The sequence below is a fragment of the Ovis aries genome, chromosome 3, assembly GCF_016772045.2.
Source record: "Ovis aries strain OAR_USU_Benz2616 breed Rambouillet chromosome 3, ARS-UI_Ramb_v3.0, whole genome shotgun sequence".
Classification (NCBI taxonomy): Eukaryota; Metazoa; Chordata; class Mammalia; order Artiodactyla; family Bovidae; genus Ovis; species Ovis aries.
In genome coordinates, this window is record NC_056056.1 from 115,964,927 (window position 1) to 115,987,916 (window position 22,990).

At 39.9% G+C, this 22,990-nt stretch overlaps 1 protein-coding gene across 8 annotated transcripts in view; it reads right to left on the minus strand.

Moving 5' to 3' along the window:
- Positions 1-12,245, minus strand: part of PPP1R12A (protein phosphatase 1 regulatory subunit 12A) — a 169,590-nt gene extending 157,345 nt beyond the window's left edge. For all 8 annotated transcript variants that reach the window (XM_042246555.1, XM_004006214.5, XM_060412480.1 and 5 more), the window contains exon 1: positions 11,892-12,245. In XM_042246555.1, the coding sequence (XP_042102489.1) occupies positions 11,892-12,128 (237 nt within the window). In that variant the 5' untranslated portion in view covers positions 12,129-12,245. The remainder of the gene's footprint in view (positions 1-11,891) is intronic.
- Positions 12,246-22,990: the final 10,745 nt, after the last annotated feature.

Here is a 22,990-nt window from a genome sequence, read left to right on the forward strand (position 1 = left end):
TCACTACATGAATAACAGCATCATTTATCAGCAAATACAAATACTGTGCAATATTTCAAACAACTTCCAAACATACTTTATTAACACAGAGTAATAAAATAGATTTTCGTATAGGTACCTCAGAGAAGGAAGATGACATCATCCCATTATGAAAGCAATATGCGTGTCAGCCGGAGTACTTTCAGGGTTAGTCTTCTGTGTTAAATATACTAGAGTGAGCGTGTCAGCGCTCAGTCGCTAAGACACAGCCAACTCTTTACCACCCCAAGGGCTGTAGCTAGCCAGGCACCTCTTCCATGGGATTTCCCAAACAAGAATACTACAGGGGGTTGCCATTTCCTACTCCAAGGGATCTTTCTGACCCAGGGAGTAAATCCGCGTCTCCTGCATTGGCGGGTAGATTCTTTACCACTGGGACACCTAGAAAGCCTGCATATACTAGAGATTTTACTAAAACTATCTTCTGAATAAACAAGCATTAGAACAGCATGCTATCTTGGGCAAAACATAAAATTTCAAGTAAAATCTCGAAGAAACAGTCTGAACAATATAATTTCACGAGTAAGATACAGTATAATGTCTACCATTATCATGAGAAATTGAAACCATACTATCCATCATCAGACAACTAGGAAAATAAACTTTAGGGATGTGCATGTGTATTCACACAGTGGACCTAATATTCGTTATCACAGAATTATTTCTAAAAATGTATAATTTATTATACGGTTATAAACCAGAAAATTAAATATCTCACTTTTATAAAATTATATATCGGATAGAGACAGATAAAGGGAGTCTACTGAAGTTTTCAATGGGGGCTAGCTAAGCTCCATGCCTGAAAATTTGAATAGCATTGTTCTTTTTTTATATTCTTCTATGAGTCTTTAATTACTTAAATAATTATTCTTCTTCAATTTTCGTTTCAGATAAAATACATATAAAACAACAAACTTGAAAGTAAGCCATGTTTAACAACAAAAAAGAGATGGTGAAGACAAAAAGCAAGAGTAGAAGGCAGTTACTTGAGTAATTTTCATGATAATGCTTTTCTCAACCACAATGAGAAAAATCAGAAATTTAAAGACATTTTAGTGTTTAAAGAAAAAAAAGATGGCTGAAAGAATTAAATAGCAATAGACATTCTGAAAGGGAAAAAACTTGACTATGAGGCAAAATTTTTATGCAGGGCATTTCACGCAATTAGAAAGGATATAAACTGTGGAACATATAATTATCTGTTCTAATCTTTTAAGAAAAATGGTACAAATGAACATATCTTTGAGAAAAATCAATAATGAAATACAGAGTCATGATTTAGCAACAGCAGCGTCAAAATCTTTTGTGGAAAACACATTCATTAAAAAAAAGACATGGTCAATTCACAAGCTATGTAAGCTACTTACTTGTTTCATGCAAAATTTAGAACAGAAACAAACAGTACACAAAGTTAATCATAAAGAAATTCTGAAGCACACTAAAGTTCAAACAATGCAATCAAGAGTTGACTAAATCCAAGATGACTCTTTATGACCATGTTCCAATTAAGAATAACCTTTTTAGAAAATACCATTCAATTACTGACAGTATTTAGTAACCATGATTACCCAGATCTACTTTAATCACCAGACATGTCTCCAATGTCTATCATTTTCAAAATTCACAAACTCTCCCCTAAAAAGTAAACACACAGGATATTCAAAAGAAGCTTCTGGAGCTAAAGCTCCAATATAAAAGTGTCAGAAATGTTCCAAGCAAAAAGCAGAAATACTAGATTAATTTTAGAACCATCTAAAATAATTCTGAAGGCTAATAAAATGTATATACTTTAGTTTGTTTACTACAAAGTAAAGGTAACTGACGTGTGTATTTGTTTTAACAGTTATTCCAGGAAACTATACTTTCCCATATGGTTAACTTCTAAAAAGGTATCAATTCGCTAAATTTCTCCTTTGTACTATTCAAGTATTCAATAAAATGATATAAACTTTCTACATTAATAGCTTCTGCACAACAAAGGAAACTATAAGCAAGGTGAAAAGACAGCCTTCTGAATGGGAGAAAATAATAGCAAATGAAGCAACTGACAAACAACTAATCTCAAAAATATACAAGCAACTTATGCAGCTCAATTCCAGAAAAATAAATGACCCAATCAAAAAATGGGCCAAAGAACTAAATAGACATTTCTCCAAAGAAGACATACAGATGGCTAACAAACACTTGAAAAGATGCTCAACATCACTCATTATCAGAGAAATGCAAATCAAGACCACAATGAGGTACCATTTCACACCAGTCAGAATGGCTGCGATCCAAAAGTCTACAAGTAATAAATGCTGGAGAGGGTGTGGAGAAAAGGGAACCCTCTTACACGGTTGGTGGGAATGCAAACTAGTGCAGCCACTATGGAGAACAATGTGGAGATTCCTTAAAAGACTGGAAATAGAACTGCCTTCTGACCCAGCAATCCCACTGCTGGGCATACACACCGAGGAAACCAGAACTGAAAGAGACCTGTGTACCCCAATGTTCATCACAGCACTGTTTATAAGAGCCAGGACACGGAAGCAACCTAGATGTCCATCAGCAGATGAATGGATAAGAAAGCAGTGGTACATATACACAATGAGTATTACTCAGCCATTAAAAAGAATAGATCTAAATCAGTTCTAATGAGGTGGATGAAACTGGAGCTGATTAGACAGAGTGAAGTAAGCCAGAAAGATAAACACCAATACAGTATACTAATGCATATATAAGGAATTTAGAAAAATGGTAATGATAACCCTGTATGCAAGACAGCAAAAGAGACACAGATGTATAGAACAGACTTTTGGATTCTGTGGGAGAGGGAGAGGGTGGGATGATTTGGGAGAATGGCATTGAAACATGTATACTATCATGTAAGAAACGAACTGCCAGTCTAGGTTCAATAAAGGATACAGGATGCTTGGGGCTGGTGCACTGGGATGACCCAGAGAGATGATATGAGGAGGGTGGTGGGAGGGGGGTTCAGGATTGGGAACTCACGTACACCCGTGGCAGACTCATGTCAATGTATGGCAAAACCAATACAATATTGTAAAGTAAAAAAATAAAATAAAGAGAAAAAACCCCCAAACTTTCTACAATCTTATCATTTTCCTTTGTTAGGCAACATGTTAAACATGTATTTTCAGCTCGAGTTAATAATCAAGTCAAAGTAACACTTTTTAGTCAGTGACGCTCTCTCCCTATGGAATATCTCCCTCAATGCACATAATACATGTAAATAGATTACCCAAAAGGTGACAGCTGAGGAAAGCCTTCATTTCTTTCCATGGTTTCTATTGAATGTAATTTCAAAAATGCCTATATAATAACACATGACAATGTGGAATGTCTCCACCCATGAAAGAGCATTCAAGTCAAGCAAGCAAACTTAGGGCAGTAATACAGAGCTCAACTTTGTCTTTTTGTGGTTAGCCAGCAGAACAATGAAAAGATAAACAACCAAAACACTAATAAGGTCAGAAAAATCCTGACATACTGGGATCCAAAGTGAAAGTGTTGTTTAGGGGAAAAGTGTGAATAAAATCATTAGAAAATATGAATTAGCTTCTAATGACAATATGCTAGGGGTTCCATTTCTAAATCAACCCTGAGTGAGTTGTTTAAAGAAATTTATTTTTTAAAGTATGTTACATAAACTGATCAAAATTCTACTTATTGGTAATCAGAAACACATTCGTTGCAAGAAAAAAATCTAAGATCCTGCTAAGTTCTGATTGTAATAATAGTTACCTTTACACTGTGATTATAAAGTAAATCATCAGTATAAAGAATCCACCTCAACACAGGAGACCCTGGTTCAATCCCTGGGTTGGGAAGATCGCTGGAGAAGGGATAAGCTACCCACTCCAGGATTCTTGAGCTTCCCTTGTGGCTCAGCTGGTAAAGAATCTGCCTGCAATGTGGGAGACCTGGGTTCAATCCCTGAGTTGGGAAGATCCCCTAGAGAAGGGAAAGGCTACCCACTCCAGTATTCTGGCCTGGCGAATTCCATGGACTATATAGTCTTCAGTCCATGGGGTCACAAAGAGTCGGACATGACTGAGTGACTTTCACACACTTTTTCATTAGAATATTTTTAATGTTTGCTAGCTATTAATATTTACTCACACAAATTGTCATCATTTTGTTCTCTATGAACTATGGTCTTTCCAAGATTAGTCTACTGTGTTCATTTTTTAAAAAATCAACATTTACCGTGTACCCGCTAAAATAAAATGCAGACACCAAAGGGGATTTACAGAAAAATTAATCAAAGTTCCCAACCGAAGGAATTCACTATTCTGTCTGGAGATAAGATACACTAACATAGCAGGTAGTGTGCAGATGCCAAACTTAGGGCTCAAACAGTAAGGGAGAAGAATTACCGTGCACCCCAGTGGTCAATGCTGTGAGCTGTGCCTTAATATAAATAAGCTGGGAAATACACTCCAGAGACCGATCACACATGCAGCGGCTTGTGTAAATATGAATATGAAACCAGTGGTTCCTACAGAAAGCTTTCACCCATCTCCTCAATCTCTTCAGATAAATTCCTTTTTTGCTCCTTACCAAATGATCAGGAACAAGGCACTTGCATCCTGTGACACTGTATGCCACCACCTGCACTCTCTCCCGTGTCTACCAAATGGAGAACGTCAGGAATAGTTGTGAAATCTGCTCACCTTCAGTTACTCTTACTTCATGAATGAGTATCAAGCACACGTGTTCTCAGTATAGCAATAATCTTACAGATTGATGTATGAGTCCCTACTGTCCTTCATTTGGATACTAATCCTTATTTTGTTAAAGTATTTCTTTTATGAAATGATGACAGTAGGTGACAAAGCTGTTTGTTTTTAATGCCCTAACACAACAACAGAAAAATTAGGTTCTCCTCTGTCAGTCATAAAAACAAAAACCATTTTACTGGTCAATGAAATGTAAAATTCTGGGAACCAATGACTTGATAGGCAACAAGTAAATCATGTTTCAAATGGTGCTCTCACTCATTATCAACAAGAAAAAAGAAAATTCTACTGCCTTTTCCAAGGAAAGATCTGAAATATAATTTCACTAAATTTTGCAAAATCATTTAAGGAACAGAATATTCTTATGACTTGAATATTCCTACTAACTAAAGGCTTCTGATTAAAATCAAACATGATGAATATTTTAAAGTTTTACTAATTCAGAAATTAATTCAGGTAACTTTACTAGCATTTCATGTAAAGTCTTAAGTCCTAATTTTAAGTACCAATAATCACTGTATAGAAAATTTCAGAAGATTAAGCTAAATGGTGGTGACAAGTCAGTGCTTGCTTGCTTGCTTGCTTTCCTTAATTATCACTGATAAACAGTTTACCTATAATTTGTATCTTTTCATTGAAAAAGTTGTATGTGTAGTATGAAACATTTACTATAAATGAGTATATAAAAATGCCTAGAGCATTAGTATAAATTGCTATTAGGAGAAAGAAAAATTGAGATGTTTAAAGACTAAGTAAACTCTGTTCTTTAAAAAGAGTTCTGTCTGTGGCTGTTGTAATTTCCTTTGCACCTTCCCAAAGCACTATTATGCACACAATGGTCAGTGAAAAACAATCTTGGCAGTTCCTAAAATTTAGGATAGATTTTGAGATTAATTTAGATATAGTATTACTGCATTTCATTTACCACAGAAAGCTCTTAAAAGTTTTGACTAGCTAAAATAAAAGTAGATGAAGAAAAATTATATCTGTGTATACATGTTTCATTTGATTCTCTGCTAATTACCATAGAAAATTCCAATTACTAATCATCAACCATAATGACTGAAAGATTTAAGAATACTTTCTTCTTCAGACTTAAAGGCCATGAAGCATAGTGTTAACGCTTCCCTGATGGCTCAGTGATAAAGAACCCACTTGCCAACCAGAAGACCAGGGTTCTATCCCTGGGCTGGGAAGATCCCCTGGAGAAGGAAATGGCCACCCACCCCAGGACTATTATCTGGGAAATCCCACAGGCAGAGAAGCGTGGCGGGCTACCATCCGTGGGGCTGCAAAGAATCGGACACGACTTAGTCACTAAGCAGTCACAGCACAGTGGTAAATAAGTCTAGGCTCTTATATACCTGTGCCAGAACCAAGCTCTGCCATTTATTATCTTGGTAACCTTGAGCAAGAGAAAAAGGACTTGTGAGAATTAAGTGAGATCTTGGTTATAAAACTATCATAGTATTTCACAAGTAACAAATCCTCAGCAAATGTTCACCAGCCAATCTGCCTTCTCAACGCAACACTGAGATAATGTAACACTACACAGTCAACTGCAACTTAGAAGAAACTCAAAACGACTGATGGAGATCTTAAACTTTTCAAGGAGATATATGCCAATACTGCATTTACCAACATGATTATGGAGCACCCCCACACCCACACCCCACCCCCAAACTTTCAAAAGAAAAGTGGAGTGAAAACTACAATGTTCAGCAGGCAGGAAGGTAGAGAAAATAGCGACTCTGGGAAATGTCAAGAAGTAACATGTTACAGAAGGAACAAAACAATGTTCTACATCTTACCTCCCGCCAAAGGCTTCTAAGGGTCTCCATTTTTTCTTAATTATCTAACTAGACAGTTTTTAAAGTACATCTCCTATGTGAACAGCACTGTAAGATGTAAGAAACAGATAATCAAAATAACTTTTCCCCTCTATTCCACCTAATGTTTCTACCTAGCTACACTAGAAAATGCTCAGTCACAGCTTGCAGTCACACTGTAGCTGAAAGCACATGAAAGATGGTCTTGGTTATGACACTGCAAAGTCAGACCACAAAACTGTTGCCAGGAAGTGCAAAAGCATCAGCTGCAGAGAAGGCATTATAGCAGCGGCGCTGCGGGCACCGGTGATCTCCCAGTGTACCCCATATATGGCTAGGGTTTTCCATCTATTTGCAGGAAGTGAGGGGCCAGTTCAGGGTTAGTTTTGTTTAGGTTTTATTTTTTACGGTTAGGATGTTTTCAATAAAAGGTCTGAAGAGCAATAAGCAACTTAAGTTATGTAGAAAAAGTATACTGTACTTTTTAATTTTTTTATTTTTTTACTGTACTTTTTTAAACACAGATTTTAATATTGTTTATGAGATCCAATACATTCTTCCAAGATCTTACTATCCCCCACCAAAAAAATAGTAATTAAACAATTATAAACTTTACATTCAGTTTTAAAGAGATTTCTCATATATAACAATTACACTATTCTCTAACAAGAGACTCTTTAAAATTATAATAGCGTAGAACATGGATTTAATTCCACTCTGTAGTATTCTGCCATAGGACCTAGTTCAGATCTTTATAAAGGCAGCAAATTAATTGATAAAGTGAGTATTTTTCTATCTCCAGGTAAACTGGTTTAGGGTATTTTTTTAATAGGAAGAAGATTAACATTTTAGAAAGTTTAAATCTCAAGATATTAAAAGTATCTGTGGAGAAGACTGACAAGTTCAACCATGTGCTAGAATTATACTTTAAGTATCTGGGTGTGAGTGTTTGAATGATTCATCTTACGACACACAACTATAAAACTTCCTATCTATGATATGAGGTAAAAGATAAAATTAATCATTCTTTACTGAGCACCTACTATGTGCCAGGATGTGGAAATATAAAACTGTGGAAGATTGGGTCCTTACAGTTGCCTACAGGGAAGACCAAATTTAAAACACACGTTACTCAGTAAGAAACATTTTAATAGCAGCAAAAAAGCAAGAAATAGGTAAAATGAGTATCCAAAGGAGAGTCTCTCCAGTGAAACAGTATTATACAAACTCGAAGGACAGAAAGAGCATTTCTGGATTGCAACTCGGTCGAACCCTAAAGAATGACCACGATTTTGACTGGCAGAGGGAAGCAGTACAGTGGTGGAAAAGGCAAGACCGTAGATACATAAGTAACAAAAAAGGTAAAAGCTGTAACTAACACAGAGGAGATGCATGGGGTATAAGCAAAGAATGAAACACTTTCAATCTGCACTTTCGGAGAGGAGTGGCTCGACTGAATCGGTGCTGTGAGGAGATTACTGTGGCAGCAGCATGAACGCTGGACTGGATCGACCACGAGAAGAGGCAGGGCAAGCAAGGAGGCTGGTACTGTACTCTAGGCATAAAGATATTAAAGGGATGGCCTAGACTGGTGATAGGAGTGGCAAGAATTGATGAAAAGGCAGTTATGAATACTGATTGGGTATATGTAGGCAAGTGGATAAGTGGATAATTCAAATGTTCAAAGCTTAATCTAGAGATTAATGACATGATTGTCATCAACAGAGGCATCAATGAGAATAGGCTTGGTGAAGAAAGAAAAAAATTCATTTCAGGTTGAATATAAAGAAATTCCTGATATTGATGTAAATAAATAGTTGCTATTCTATGGCAAAGGGGGTGGACCTCTATTTACTGTATCTCTACTTGAAGATATATTTCAAATATAAAATCACAACATATTGAAGAATATTTTACTTAACACTGTTTCATCAGTCGAAAAATAGAAATGAAGGACTGGAGCTCTGCAGCAGTGTTTGAACTGGAAACTGACTTCGAAGTCACAGATACAGAGGAAGCAGAAATCAAAAAGCTAAACTCAAACTGTTAGAAGAAATCTCAGTGTTATATTTTATACACACCAGTATCAATAGGAGAAGGAAATGGCAACCCACTCCAGTGTTCTTGCCTGGAGAATCCCAGGGACGAGGGAGTCTGGTGGGCTGCCATCTATGGGGTCGCACAGAGTCGGACACGACTGAAGTGACTTAGCAGCAGCAGTTATTAATAAGATTCAGCAATAAAGCATTCTACAGAAAACTATTATTACTCTCCTAAAACCTTTATAAAGCATACTGAAATATAGATACAGATCCTATAGTATAAAACTCTACCAGGTAGGTCTTAAATCAAAGTTGAGTATTGCCCACTAGTAAAAATGAAAATCTACTGTAGACCTCAGTTCTAAAAAATCAGAAGTTTATATTGTAACTTCAGTACTGTTTTCTAGCTACTGAAGGGCTTAGGGAAAGGGGGGCTATTCCAGAGACCAAGGTAGGAAATTTGTAGAAAACACTGTGTTTTCTGCTTTAATAAATGACCTATTTTTATACCCTCCTAAAAAGATGAAACTGATTATCTTTTGTAACTTCTAATGAGAAAGAACACTCAACCAATTAAAGAAATTTTTGAATATATGGTAGTCACATTAAGATGGAAGTAAAATACTAAATTAAGAAGTGTATTTGTGGGCTGTAAAGCTCCTAAAACTTTCTCCTGGCAGTGAAATTTACGACAATTGATCAAAATCAAAAATGTAAATGAACAGCCCAAAAGACTAACCAATAATCAATCTAGTAAAAAACCATTCTGGCTGTTCTGTGCGCTTTCAAGAGGTTAAATTTAAAAAAAAAAAAATTATTCAAGGGCTATTTAACAAATCAGTGGGTCAATTTTAGCTTTTACAATTTAAGTATTTAAAGCAATCAATATTCAAGAGATTTTTAAGGTTAAAATTGTCCTGTGATTATTTTTTTATTTTATTTATCACCTTTCACTATCTTTTGTTCTGAATTTGCCCAAAGCGAACTCCCTGTTCTCTGTCAGAAAGGCAAAAAAAGTACAAGAGTTAATAAAAGAGAAATGAGGGTGTAGAAAACATGGTAAAAATTTTAATGCTTGATATTTTAAGACTTTGGCTTCACTGAGTTAAGGAATGGGCAAATACATACATTACAAAAAGATATTATGCAAATAGTTATGCATAAACTTGGAAACTTCTGCTTAAGCTTTTGTCAGCTAAAACAAAATATCTAATAAAGACAACACCTATATAATGCCAAACTAACCACTGAATTCAGTTAATCAGGAAGACACTGGTAAGTCCGATAATTCTTGCAACATGTCCAAATTTAGCGGAGAAAATAAAAAAACTCTTAAGAATCCTGCTAGATATATTTTCTCTACCTAAAATCAATAGCAATGTTAAGTATTAAAATTTTTCCCCTTCCTCCAAGGCAATATAACTGGGTTCTTCAACATCCGTCATAACTTTATATTTCTATAGAACAATTTTAATAAAACATACTGTTATTAATCTTTCTGAATTTCATACTAAACCATGTAAATTACACTTGAAAGAAATTTGAAAAGATTCACCTTATATAATTATCATTTCTAATACCGAAAGTTTCTTTCATTTCAACATCATGTTTTTAGAATCTAGAGTTATGCTATAGCTTAAAATAAATCAGTCAAACAAAAAGTTTGTTTTACATTAGACGCTAAATTAATGGAACAGATAAAGCTAAAGACCATGCTGTATTTTTACTGGGTGCCACATGCTAAATTCCAGATTTGTCCTGCAATTTGTCAGTCATTATAGTTCATCCAGGCAACTTGTAAACAAAGGCTATAAGCCAAGTTTGATATGAGAATTGAATTAAATAAAACTTAAAACGGTCATCATTCACTAAACAGGAAGCAGTAAAAAGGAAAAATGCCACCACACACCTCTTTTAAAAGGGCAGCAAAGTATTATGCATGAAGTATCAACGCGCAAGTTTCACCCTCCCAAACAAGTTTTTGTTACAGTATTCATCGAAATAAAGCTAGGATCTTTCCACCTATCAGCAAGGCAAATTTGACTTAGTTTACAAGTCTTTTTCATTGTAAGGGGAAGCTATTGCTGTAAAGTTGTTTTCCAGTCATTCCAAGTTGCCCACTAAGAAAATGTAAAGAGTTTGTGTTTTGACACCTATTACCCTCACTGAAAAATTGCTTTTTATTCAGAACTCTACGTGGTTGTGTTGCTTTTGGCCTGTTAAAGGCAAAGCAACATTATCTCTGGATTGCCAATAGTTTCTCCTTATTTGGCTAACATTGAGAGATCCCAATCAGACTACTATAAAACTTTAACATGCACAAAGCATCCATTTTGAGAAAAGTTTGTGACCAGCTTTCTTTTTTCCCACCTCCCCCCCCCCCCTTCCAAAGAAAAACCAGAGCTTGGAAACTGGCTTTGAAAAGACTGCCTCGTTATTTATTCTTCTCTTTCTAAACCCAACACACACTCCAGGAACTGGGGCCAAAGGATCTCTGACACTGCGGCAAACTCGACTCGGAGTAAGACTCTTCCGTACGTTCCGGTCCCGCGGTGGACAAACCCTTTTAGAACGCTTCCTTACACTACCCACTTTCATACTCTCCCTTTCAGCCGGTGCAGATCAGCTAATTACACCGTTTCCCCCTCCCCAGAGACCAAGAGTAATAAAAGAGAAAACAGGAAACCGTCCGATCAGGGCACTCGGCTTAGGGCACTTGATTACTATTATCATCATCACCATTTGTAATCAAGTCCTAAAAACTACAACAAATCCAAAGCCCACCTAACAAGCCAAAGACGTCCTTCTACCCAAGTGTCCCTAGGGCCTCTTGTTCGTCGTTATTTTCAGCATCCTCCGTCCCCCTGGCCGATCACCGACGCCGGGGACGCAGGCACAGCCCCACTACACCCCTCCCCATCTCGACCCCAAACCCCAGACCCACGTCCACAAATGGCCCTGGGGCCCCAACCTGACCACAGGCCCGTTTCCCCTCGGCCCCGGAAATCGCCCGTTCCCTTACTCCACCACCAACCGGGCTGAAGGGGGCCTCAAGCCTAGAGCCCTCCCTCCACCAGCTCTTTCCCTCCCTCCTTCGCGGGAAGCCGCCCCCTCACCCCGCGGCAGGGAGTCTCCCGCCGCCCCCAGCCTCTGGAGACCAGGAGCGGAGGAGAGGCCCGAGCGGGAGGCCGACGAGGGCTCGCAGGGTCGGGAGAGCGGCGGCGGGGCGCACAGACCTGGTGCAGGGCAGTGAGTCCGTCCACATTGGCGTAATTGATGTCGGCGCCGCGGTGCAGCAGCTTGAGAACCTCGTCCGTGTCGCCGCTGGAGCAAGCAGCCAGGAAGACGGCGCCATCATCGAACTTCACCTTGGTCTTCTGGCGCTTCACCACAGGAGGCTCGAGGTCCGTCTCGGAGCCGATCCAGCGCTTCAGCTGCTCGTTCCGCTTCTGCTTCGCGTCCGCCATCTTCATCCCCTCTCCTGCCGCCGGGTCTTCTTATCGCGAGGGGGGGAAGGGGGAGGCGGAGAGGGAAGAGAGGGGAGGCACGGGGTGTGTGACTGTTTCTATGAGTGCGGCCAGAGGAGGGCTGGGAACCAGGAGGAGACGCTCGAGACTTCCAGTATCCCACAGAGCACTGGGGCGGCGCGCCCGGCCGAACGGACCTCCCTTCCTACCTCAGAAGCCCTCCCGCCCCCGGCCCGGCCACCCGTCACCGGCGGCCAATCTAACGTAACTTCGCGAGATCCGGGCAGGGAGGCGCCCTTCGGTCAGTGCGCATGCGCTCTGGGCCTGCGCCCGCCCCAGGAAGAGAGCCCCCGCGAGCTGCGGCGGGGGCGGCCAGGCCACCGGAGGGAAGCGGGTGTGGTCCGGGCCGCCTGGTCTGCAGGGGCTGGGGCCGACCTGGAAGGGCGGAGACAGGGAAGGAAGGTTGTCCTGCCCCGCAGAGAGCTCCTGGGGCTCCAGAGGCCCACCGCCGGGCCGTAGTGCGGCCCTGCGGGACAGACCTGCTACCTGGGCTGCCTCGGCTAGGCCGAGTCGTTTCCTCAGGGCGGAGGATTTTCCTATTGGCTGCGTTGTTTGAATGGAATGGAGGCTAGATAGACAGGTCATGAATTAAGCGCTAGTGATTTCCCTTTCCAAGGAACTCACAGGAACTTTTAAAAGCAGGGTCTGTGTGTCGAGGTCTTTGGTAGTAGTTACACCAGATCTCAGCCCAAGGTGACCGCCTGGTGACAAGGGTTGACCTGCAGTAATTGCAGTGGCTTTCTGCCAGCCTTCCCTTATAGAAACATCTTTCTTCGTATGCTTGTTTTTTTCTTGCTTTGGGGTGTATGTGTGTTCGGGGGGGGGGTATTTGTTTTATTCTCTCACACGTATTTTGGGTCTTCTTTCCCTTGAATTCTTTAATCCTGTGTCCCCTTATGTCTGAGTTTAGCGCAGCCTTGTTACGACTGGTCCTGACTTTTTAATGGATTTCTGGTTCCTGCTCCATTGCTTTCTAATGATGGATAAAGATCCAACTGCTTCTAGAGTTCAAAAGGAATGTTAATATTATGCAAATGATTTAACCGGTATTTATTGAATACTTACTATGAGCCAGTCATTGTTCTAGGTGCTGGCGTTTTACTGACGATAACAACATACTTAAACCACCATTTGAGGTCACGTGTTCAAAATACTTTATCATAATCATAAAAAAGGCTTTTATGTCATGTATGACACCCTCCCCCGCAACACACATCAGTTCAGTTCAGTTCATTTCAGTCGCTCAGTCGTGTGCGACTCTTTGCTACCCCATGAATCACAGCACGCCAGGCCTCCCTGTCCATCACCAACTCCCGGAGTTCACTCAAACTCGTGTCCATCTAGTCGGTGATGCCATCCAGCCATCTCATCCTCTGTCGTCCTCTTCTCCTCCTGCCCTCAATCCCTCCCAGCATCAGAGGCTTTTCCAAAGTCAACTCTTCACATGAGGTGGCCAAAGTATTGGAGTTTCAGCTTTAGCATCAGTCCTTCCAATGAACACCCAGGACTGATCTCCTTTAGGATGGACTGGTTGAATCTCCTTGCAGTCCAAGGGACTCTCAAGAGTCTTCTCCAACACCGCAGTTCAAAAGCATCAATTCTTCGGCACTCAGCTTTCTTCACAGTCCACTCTCACATCCATACATGACCACTGGAAAACCATAGCCTTGACTAGATGAACCTTTGTTGGCAAAGTAATGTCTCTGTTTTTGAATATGCTATCTAGGTTGGTCATACCTTTCCTTAAAAGGAGTAAGCGTCTTTTAATTTCATGGCTGCAGTCACCATCTACAGTGATTTTGGAGCCCAAAAAAATTAAGTCAGCCACTGTTTCCACTGTTTCCCCATCGATTTGCCATGAAGTGATGGGACCAGATGCCATGATCTTAGTTTTCTGAATGTTATACTACTGTGTTTTGAGCCATGTATTTGTAATCCCCAACTGATAACTTTTCTAAACAATACAATGTTTTCACTATTTTCTAGAGCATTTAGACCAAAATAAGAAAAGTCATAAAAGCTTTTCATTGAATGGAACTTGAGGGATCATCTAGACTGAGTCCTTGAAGAACTAATTGACTTACCTAATTTTCCTCAGCAGTGGGATTAGGAGTCCTTCAGCAAATATTATGTACTTGTACTGGGTTAGGCATTGTTCTAGATGCTGGAGATACGACTGTGAACAACTCTGTGTGTGTGTGTGTGTGTGGGTGTGGGTGTGGGTGTGGGTGTGGGTGTGTTAGTGCGCGCGTGCTTAGTTGCTCAGTGTTTGCCACCCATGGACTGTAGTACACCAGGCTCCTCCGTCCTGTGTAGCCATTTCCTTCTCCATTGGATCCTCTCTCCCAGGGATCAAACTTGTGTTTCCTGCATTGCAGGTGGTTTCTTTAGGGTCTGAGCCACTACTTTTAAATGAATAATTAAGCTTCTCTTATTCTCCAGTAGACTACAGTAGACTGTTCTCCAGTAGTATTTGTAGTAGTCTACAGAGTAGACTATTTATTCTGCAGTAGACTATTTGTTGTTGTTGTTGTTTAGTTGTGGTGTCTGACTTGGGACCCCAAGGACTGTAGCCTGCCAGGCTCCTCTGTCCATGGGATTTTCAGCCAGAAATACTGGAGTGGTTTGCCATTTCCTTCTCCAGAGAATCTTCTCCCAGGGATAGAATAGGCATCTCCTATATTGGCAGGCAGACTGTTTACCACTGTGCCACCAGGGAAGCCCCTAGAAGACTACCTTACAGGTCATCATTTTCAGAAATAAAAATGAATAAACTGTGATTAGGAAACCACCTGCCTATAAAAGCAAATTTTCTGAACAGCAATTACTAGATAATAGTAATAGAACCCAAACAAGGATAATACCATATCCTCCAAAAGTATTGTAGAAAGAGAAAGTGAGTGTAACAGACCTAAAATACACCAATGATAATATCAGACCTTTGACTAGCACTAAAATACGAAACACTATCCACTTAAAAAACTCCAGAATACAGTTCTTAGACTAAAAGAAAGGAATTTGAGGATTGCCTTGTCAGATCTTCTATCTACCTAGAAAAATTGACAGCCTATCTTTACTATTTCCCAAGAATGTTATGGTCTATTTGGTAGCTCTTAAAAGTACCCTGGAATATAGATTGGTATCTCAAGTTTTGATTTGGGCAAGAGTTTGGTGGGAAATATGTTATTTCTGATTCAGGTACTTAACTTCAAAATGTAAAATTAATAAGTAAAACCAGTTTATTAATAAACTGAACTGTTAAGTATCAGTTCCCAAAGGCTATTGGTCAAAAACAAAACAAAAAGCCACCTGGCATGAAAAGTTCCCTGAAGTTAGCTTTCCTTCTCCAGCTCTTAAGGGTCACGAAGTTCTGTATTAATCTCATTGGAAGTGCTGTCAGCTGTCACCTGTTTGCCTTTTTAGGTAGGTTTTTTTTTTTTTTTAATGTTTTGAATTAATGATAGAGTAGCTTGCTCCTTGGAAGAAAAGCTACGACCAACCGAGACAGCATATTAAAAAGCAGAGACATTACTTTGCCAACAAAGATCTGTGTAATCAAAGCTATGGTTTTTCTGGTAGTCATTTATGTATGTGAGAGTTGGACTATAAAGAAGCTAAGCACCAAAGAATTGATACTTTTGAAGTGATGTGCTGGAGAAGACTCTTGAGAGTCCCTTGGACTGCAAGGAGATCCAACCAGTTCATCCTAAAGGAAATCAGCCCTGAACATTCATTGGAAGGACTGATGATGAAGCTGAAACTCTGATACTTTGGCCACCTGATGTGAAGAACTGACTTATTTGAAAAGCCCCTGATGCTGGGAAAGATTGAAGGCTGGAGGACAAGGGGATGACAGAGGATGAGATGGTTGGATGGCATCACTGACTTGATGGACATGAGTTTGAGTGAACTCCAGGAGTTGGTGATGTACAGGAAGGCCTGGTGTGCTGCAGTTCATGGGGTTGTAGAGTCGGACACAACTGAGCGACTAAACTGAATGAAGATCTACCACTAACTCCAGAAAAGAGAAAACTTAAAATTTTTTATTTATTTTTTAATTGAAGGGTAATTGCTTTACAGTGTTGTATTGGTTTCTCAAATCAGTCACAACTGTATATATATATCTCCACCTTCTGGAGTTTCCCTCCTACTTCACCTCCCATCCCATCCCTCTAGGTCATCACTGAGCACCAAGCTGGGCTCCCTGTGTTATATAACAGCTTCCTATGAGCTATTTTACAGGTGATAGTGTATGTATGTCAGTGCTGCTTTCTAAATTCATTCCACCCTCTCCTTTGCCCACTGTGTCCGTTCTCTACATCTGTGTCTCTATTCCTGCCCTGCAAGTAGGCTCATCAGTACCTTTTTTCTAGAGTCCATATATATGCATTAATAACAATATTTGTTTTCCTATTTCTGACTTCACTGTGTATAACAAGCTCTAGGTTCATCTACCTCAGTTCAACCGATTCACATTTGTTCCTTTTTATGGCTGAGTAGTATTCCATTGTATTTATGTACTACAGCTTCTTTACCCATTCATCTGTCAATGGACATCTAGATTGCTTCTGTGCCTTGGCTATTATAAACTGTGAAGCCATAAACATTGGGATATATGTATGTTTTTGGATTATGATTTTCTCAGGGTATATGGTAGTTTTATTTCTGGTTATTAAAGGAATAGCCGTACTGTTCTCCATACTGGCTGTATCAGTTTCTATTGCTACCAAGAGTGCAAGAGGCTTCCCTTTTCTCCACGTTTCCCTTTTCTCCAGCATTTATTGTTTGTAGATTTTTTGTAGGTCTTTCCTTCTCTTGTGTTTTCTGCCCAGAGAAGTCCCTTTAGCATTTGTTGTAAAACTGGTTTGAAAAGTGAAAGTGAAAGTCGCTTCAGTTCAGTTCAGTTCAGTTCAGTCCCTCAGTCCTGTCTGACTCTTTGTGACCCCATGAATCGCAGCACACCAGACCTCCCTGTCCATCATCAACCCCTGGAGTTCACTCAAACTCATGTCCATCGAGTCGGTGATGCCATCCAGCCATCTCATCCTCTGTCATCCCCTTCTCCTCCTGCCCCCAAAACCTCCCAGCATCAGAGTCTTTTCCAATGAGTCAACTCTTCGCATGAGGTGGCCAAAGTATTGGAGCTTCAGCTTCAGCGTCAGTCCTTCCAATGAACACCCAGGACTGATCTCCTCAAGGATGGACTGGTTGGATCTCCTTGCATTCCAAGGGACTCTCAAGAGTCATCTCTAACACCACAGTTCAAAAGCATCAATTCTTCGGCGCTCAGCTTTCTTCACAGTCCACTCTCACATCCATACATGACCACTGGAAAAACCATCGCCTTGACTAGACGGACCTTTGTTGGCAAAGTAATATATCTGCGTTTCAATATGCTATCTAGGTTGGTCATAACTTTTCCTTGAAGAAAAAGCATTGATTGCTGAGGAAGGCTTTCTTATCTCTCCTTGCTATTCTTTGGAACTCTCCATTCAGATGCTTATATCTTTCCTTTTCTCCTTTGCTTCTCTTCTTTTCACAGCTATTTGTAAGGCCTCCTCAGACAGCCATTTTGCTTTTTTGCATTCCTTTTCCATGGATGGGGATGGTCTTGATCCCTGTCTCCTGTACAATGTCACAAACCTCTGTCCATAGTTCATCAGGCATTCTATCAGATCTAGTCCCTTAAATCTATTTCTCACTTCCACTGTATAATCATAACGGATTTGATTTAGGTCGTACCTGAATGGTTTTCCCCACTAAAAGTCGCTTAATTGTGTCTAACTCTTTGCAACATCATGGACTGAATTCTCCAGTCCAGGATACTGAAGTGGGTAGCCTTTCCCTTCTCCAGGGGATCTTCCCAACCCAGGGATCAAACCCAGGTCTCCCACATTGCAGGCAGATTCTTTACCAGCTGAGCCACCAGGGAAGCCCATGATACTGAATTTTCTTAACTCTTGCTTCCTGTAAAGCATTTGATTTCTCCATCAAATCTAATCAAGAATCTTGCTGAGTAGAGTATTCTCAGTTGTAGTTTCTTCCCTTTCATCACTTGGAATATATCCTGCCATTCCCTTATGTCCTGTTGAGTTTCTGTTGAGAAATCAGCTGACAATCTGATGGGGTTTTCCTTATTTGTCTTTTTTCCATGTTGCTTTTAATATTTTATCTTTGTCTTTAATTTTTGTCAGTTTGTGTGTATAGACTTTTCATGATAACCATTCTGGCTGGTGTGAGATAATATCTCATTGTAGTTTTGATTTGCATTTCTCTAATAATGAGTGACGTTGAACATCTTTTCACATGTTTATTGGCCATCTATATGTCTTTTTCAGAGAAATATCTCTTTAGGTCTTCCACTCATTTTTTGGATTGCATTGTTTATATTTCTGATATTGAGTTGTATGAGCTGCTTGTGTATTTTGGAGATTAATCCTTTGTCAGTTGCATTGTTTGCAATTATTTTCTCCCATTTTGAGGGTTGTCTTTTCACCTTGTTTATAGTTTCCTTTGCTGTGCAAAAGCTTTTACGTTTAATTATGCCCCATTTGTTTATTTTTGTTTTTAAGAAAAGGCAAAACTTTTTATTTAAAAAACACTGCTGCTGCTGCTAAGTCACTTCAGTCGTGTCCAACTCTGTGCAACCCCATAGGCAGCAGTCCACCAGGATCCCCCAGCCCTGGGATTCTCCAGGCAAGAACACCGGAGTGGGTTGCCATTTCCTTCGCCAGTGCATGAAAGTGAAAAGTGAAAGTGAAGTCACTCAGTCATGTCAAACTCTTAGCAACCCCATGGACTGCAGCCTACCAGGCTCCTCCATCCATGGGATTTTCCAGGCAAGAGTACTGGAGTGGGAATACAACACTAGTCACTTCAAATTACCTTAATAGCTGAATGAGCTTAATTTATCTAAGCAGAGGAAGAAATTGAAGAAATGCAAATATTTTCATTTATTAATGGCCTTTAAGTAGATTGGATTGTGAAGATACTGTTCAGCTCATTTAAAGCAAATAAGACATTAAAATAGAAGTTCAATTACACTGTATTTATTAATTGCTGAATGTTTTCCTTGGTTGCAGCAAATCATCAGTCATGTTGGAGTCTTTAGTTGTTACATGGAGGAGATTTTCAGTAGAGGATCTTTACTTATCTTTTTCAAAATGTAAGTACACTACCGATATCCCCTCAGTTCAGTTCACTCACTTACTCGTGTCTAACTCTTTGTGACGCCCTGGACTGCAGCACACCAGGCCTCCCTGTCCATCACCAACTCCCTGAGTTTGCACAAACCCATGTCCTATCACGTCAGTGATGCCATCCAACCATCTCATCCTCTGTTGTCCCCTTCTCCTCCTGCCTTCAATTCCCCCCAGCATCAGGGTCTTTTCCAATGAGTCAACTCTTTACATGAGGTGGCCAAAGTATTGTAGTTTCAGCTTCATCATCAGTCCTTCCAATGAATATTCAGGACTGATTTCCTTAAGGATGGACTGGTTGAATCTCCCTGCAGTCCAAGGGACTCTCAAGAGTCTTCTCCAGTACCACAATTCAAAAGCATCAATTCTTCAGTGCTCAGCTTTCTTTATACTCCAACTCTCACATGCATACATGACTCCTGGAGAAACTATAGCTTTGACTAGATGGACTTTGGTTGGCAAAGTAACATCTCCGCTTTTTAATATGCTGTCTAGGTATGTCATAACTTTTCTTCCAAGAAGCAAGCATCTTTTAATTTCAAGGCTGCAGTCACCATCTGTAGTGATTTTGGAGCCCCAAAAAATAAAGTCTGTCACTGTTTCCACTGTTTCCCCATCTATTTGCCATGAAGTGATGGGACCAGATGCCATGATCTTCATTTTCTGAATGTTGAGATTTAAGCCAACTTTTTCACTCTCCTCTTTCACTTTCATCAAGAGGCTCTTTAGTTCTTCTTTGCCTTTTTTGCAGTGTTGTGTCATCTGCATATCTGAGGTTATTGATATTTCTCCCAGCAATCTTGCTTCCAGATTGTGCTTCATCCAACCCAACGTTTCTCATGATGTACTCTGCATGTAAGTTAAATAAGCAGGGTGACAATATACAGCCTTGACATACCCCTTTCCTATTTGGAACCAGTCTGTTGTTCCATGTCCAGTTCTAACTGTTGCTTCCTGACCTGCATGCAGATTTCTACAGAGGCAGGTCAGGTGGTCTGGTATTCCCATCTCTAAAAATTTTCCACAGTTTGTTGTGATCCACACAATCAAAGGTTTGGCATAGTCAATAAAGCAGAAGTAGATGTTTTCTTGAATTTACTTGTTGATTATCAACTTGAAGACATTTTAATTAAATCATAAAATTTAAATAGTTACACACATACAAACCATAGTTTTTTTTGTTGTTTTTTGTTTTTTTTTTCTGTTCTCTCTCTACAACTCTCTCTGTTACATTATCTCAAGAGTCCATGGGACTTCCCTACAATGTAGTGGTTAAGACTCCTTGCCTTCAATGCAGAGGGCACAGGTTTGGTCCCTGATCAGGGAACTAAGATACCACATGCTGCGAGTCATGGCCAATATATAAATAAAGAGTCCATATAATATATTATGCTCACAGTCAAGTTTTCTATTAGCAAAATAACACAAAAATGTAATAATGTTGGTTGCTCCAACAGTTGGGAGGAATGTTTACATGTGTGAGCTCCATTTTGGAATACTAACATTTAGCTGAAGGATTTATTGAAATGTCCTTCAACTGAATTCTTGGGAAAATCTTCTAAATTTTCCCAGAGCCCAGAATGTAAAAAAAAGGACAGAGTAAAATTAGTGAGAAGAAACATGTGCAGATAACAGATAACATCACCAGTAAAGACTCTGCTCACTTTTGGCAGGTGGGAATGATACCAGCTTCACGTGGTTATTTTAAGATTAAATGAGTAATATATAGTAGAAAGAAAAAAATTGAGATTTTGTTTTCTTGTATTTGCCTCTTTTCTGTCCCTACATTTAAGATGATAGCAACTCTGCTTCCTTGCCTCAGGGGATGTTTGTGGCAAGGAAGAAAGCAGAAGTTGCTTTCAAAACAACACTTTCCTTCCTAGCTTGAAGTGACCACCCCAAATGTCTATTGAATAACATTTAGAGCCAGTAATCTGGTTTACGAATGGGGTTTAAAGTAGTGTACTAGATGGCTGGGGATTTGTTGAAACTATATCTGCATATATTATAGATCAATGCAAGTAGGAACATTTTCTAAATTTACTTTTATTCCGACTTCTAAAAAATGTTATTTCCTAATATTATGTAATTTAGTTCTATTTAGGTGAAGAAAGAGGAATCAAGCAAAGGGATTCTCCCAAACCACTTTTGGGTGCGTCTGTGGAAAACAAAGATTTCCTTGAGAATAAACAGTGATGCCTAAGCTAAAAGGATGAGAAAGAAGTCAGTGGGCTTCTAGAGCAATGGGATATGCTCCCTGATCCCTGAAAGTGTCCCTAGAATGTGACAAGATTTCAGAGTGAATGGCTGAATGCCGCAGTCAACCTAAGCCTGGAACTCCTACTACCCAAATGTGGGCATGCCTGAGGTTTGTTCTGTGCTGCGGTCTGAATGCTTATGTCCCCTCAAAATTCTGTAGGTCATATTGTTGTTGTTGTTCAGTCACTCAGTCGTGTCTGACTCTTGTGACCACATGGACTGCAGTACACCATGCTTCTCTGTCCATCACTACCTCCCAGAGCTTGCTCAAACTCACGTCCATTGAGTTGGTGATGCCATCCAACCATGTCATCCTCTGAGTGTGGTGTCATCTGCATATCTGCGGTTATTGATATTTCTCCCAGCATTCTTGATTCCAGATTGTGCTTCATCCAGCCCAGCATTTCTCATGATGTACTCTGCATATACATTAAATAAGCAGGGTGACAATATACAGCCTTGACATACCCCTTTCCCTATTTGGAACCAGTCTGTTGTTCCATGTCCAGTTCTGACTGTTACATCCTGACCTGCCTTTCTCAAGAGGCACGTCAGGTGGTCTGGTATTCCCATCTCTTTCAGAATTTTCCACAGTTTATTGTGATCCACACAGTTAAAGGCTTTGGCATAGTCAATAAAGCAGAAGTAGATGTTTTTCTGGAACTCTCTTGCTTTTTCAGTGATCCAATGGATGTTGGCAATTTGATCTCTAGTTCTTCTGCCTTCTCTAAATCCAGCTTGAACATCTAGAAGCTCTCGGTTCATACACTCTGGAAGCCTAGCTTGGGAAATTCTGAGCATTACTTTGCTAATATGTGACATGAGTGCAATTGTGTGGTACTTTGAACATTCTTTGGCATTGCCTTTCTTTGGGATTGGAATGAAAACTGACCTTTTCCAGTCCTGTGGCCCCTGCTGAGTTTTCCAAATGTGCTGGCATGTTGACTGCAGCATTTTCACAGCATCATCTTTTAGAATTTGAAACAGCTCACCTGGAATTCCATCACCTCCACTAGCTTTGTTTCTAGTGATGCTTCCTAAGGCCCACTTGACTTCACATTCTGGGATGTCTGGCTCTAGGTTAGTGATCACACACCATCGATATTATCCAGGTCGTGAATATCTTTTTTGTACAGTTCTTCTGTGTATTCTTGCCACCTCTTCTTGATATCTTCTACTTCTGTTAGGTCCCTACCATTGCTATCATTTATTGACCCCATCTTTGCATGAAATGTTCCCGTGGTATCTCTAATTTTCTTGAAGAGATCCCTAGTCTTTCCCATTCTATTGTTTTTCTCTATTTCTTTGCATTGTTCACTTAGGAAGCCTTTCTTATCTCTCCTTGCTATT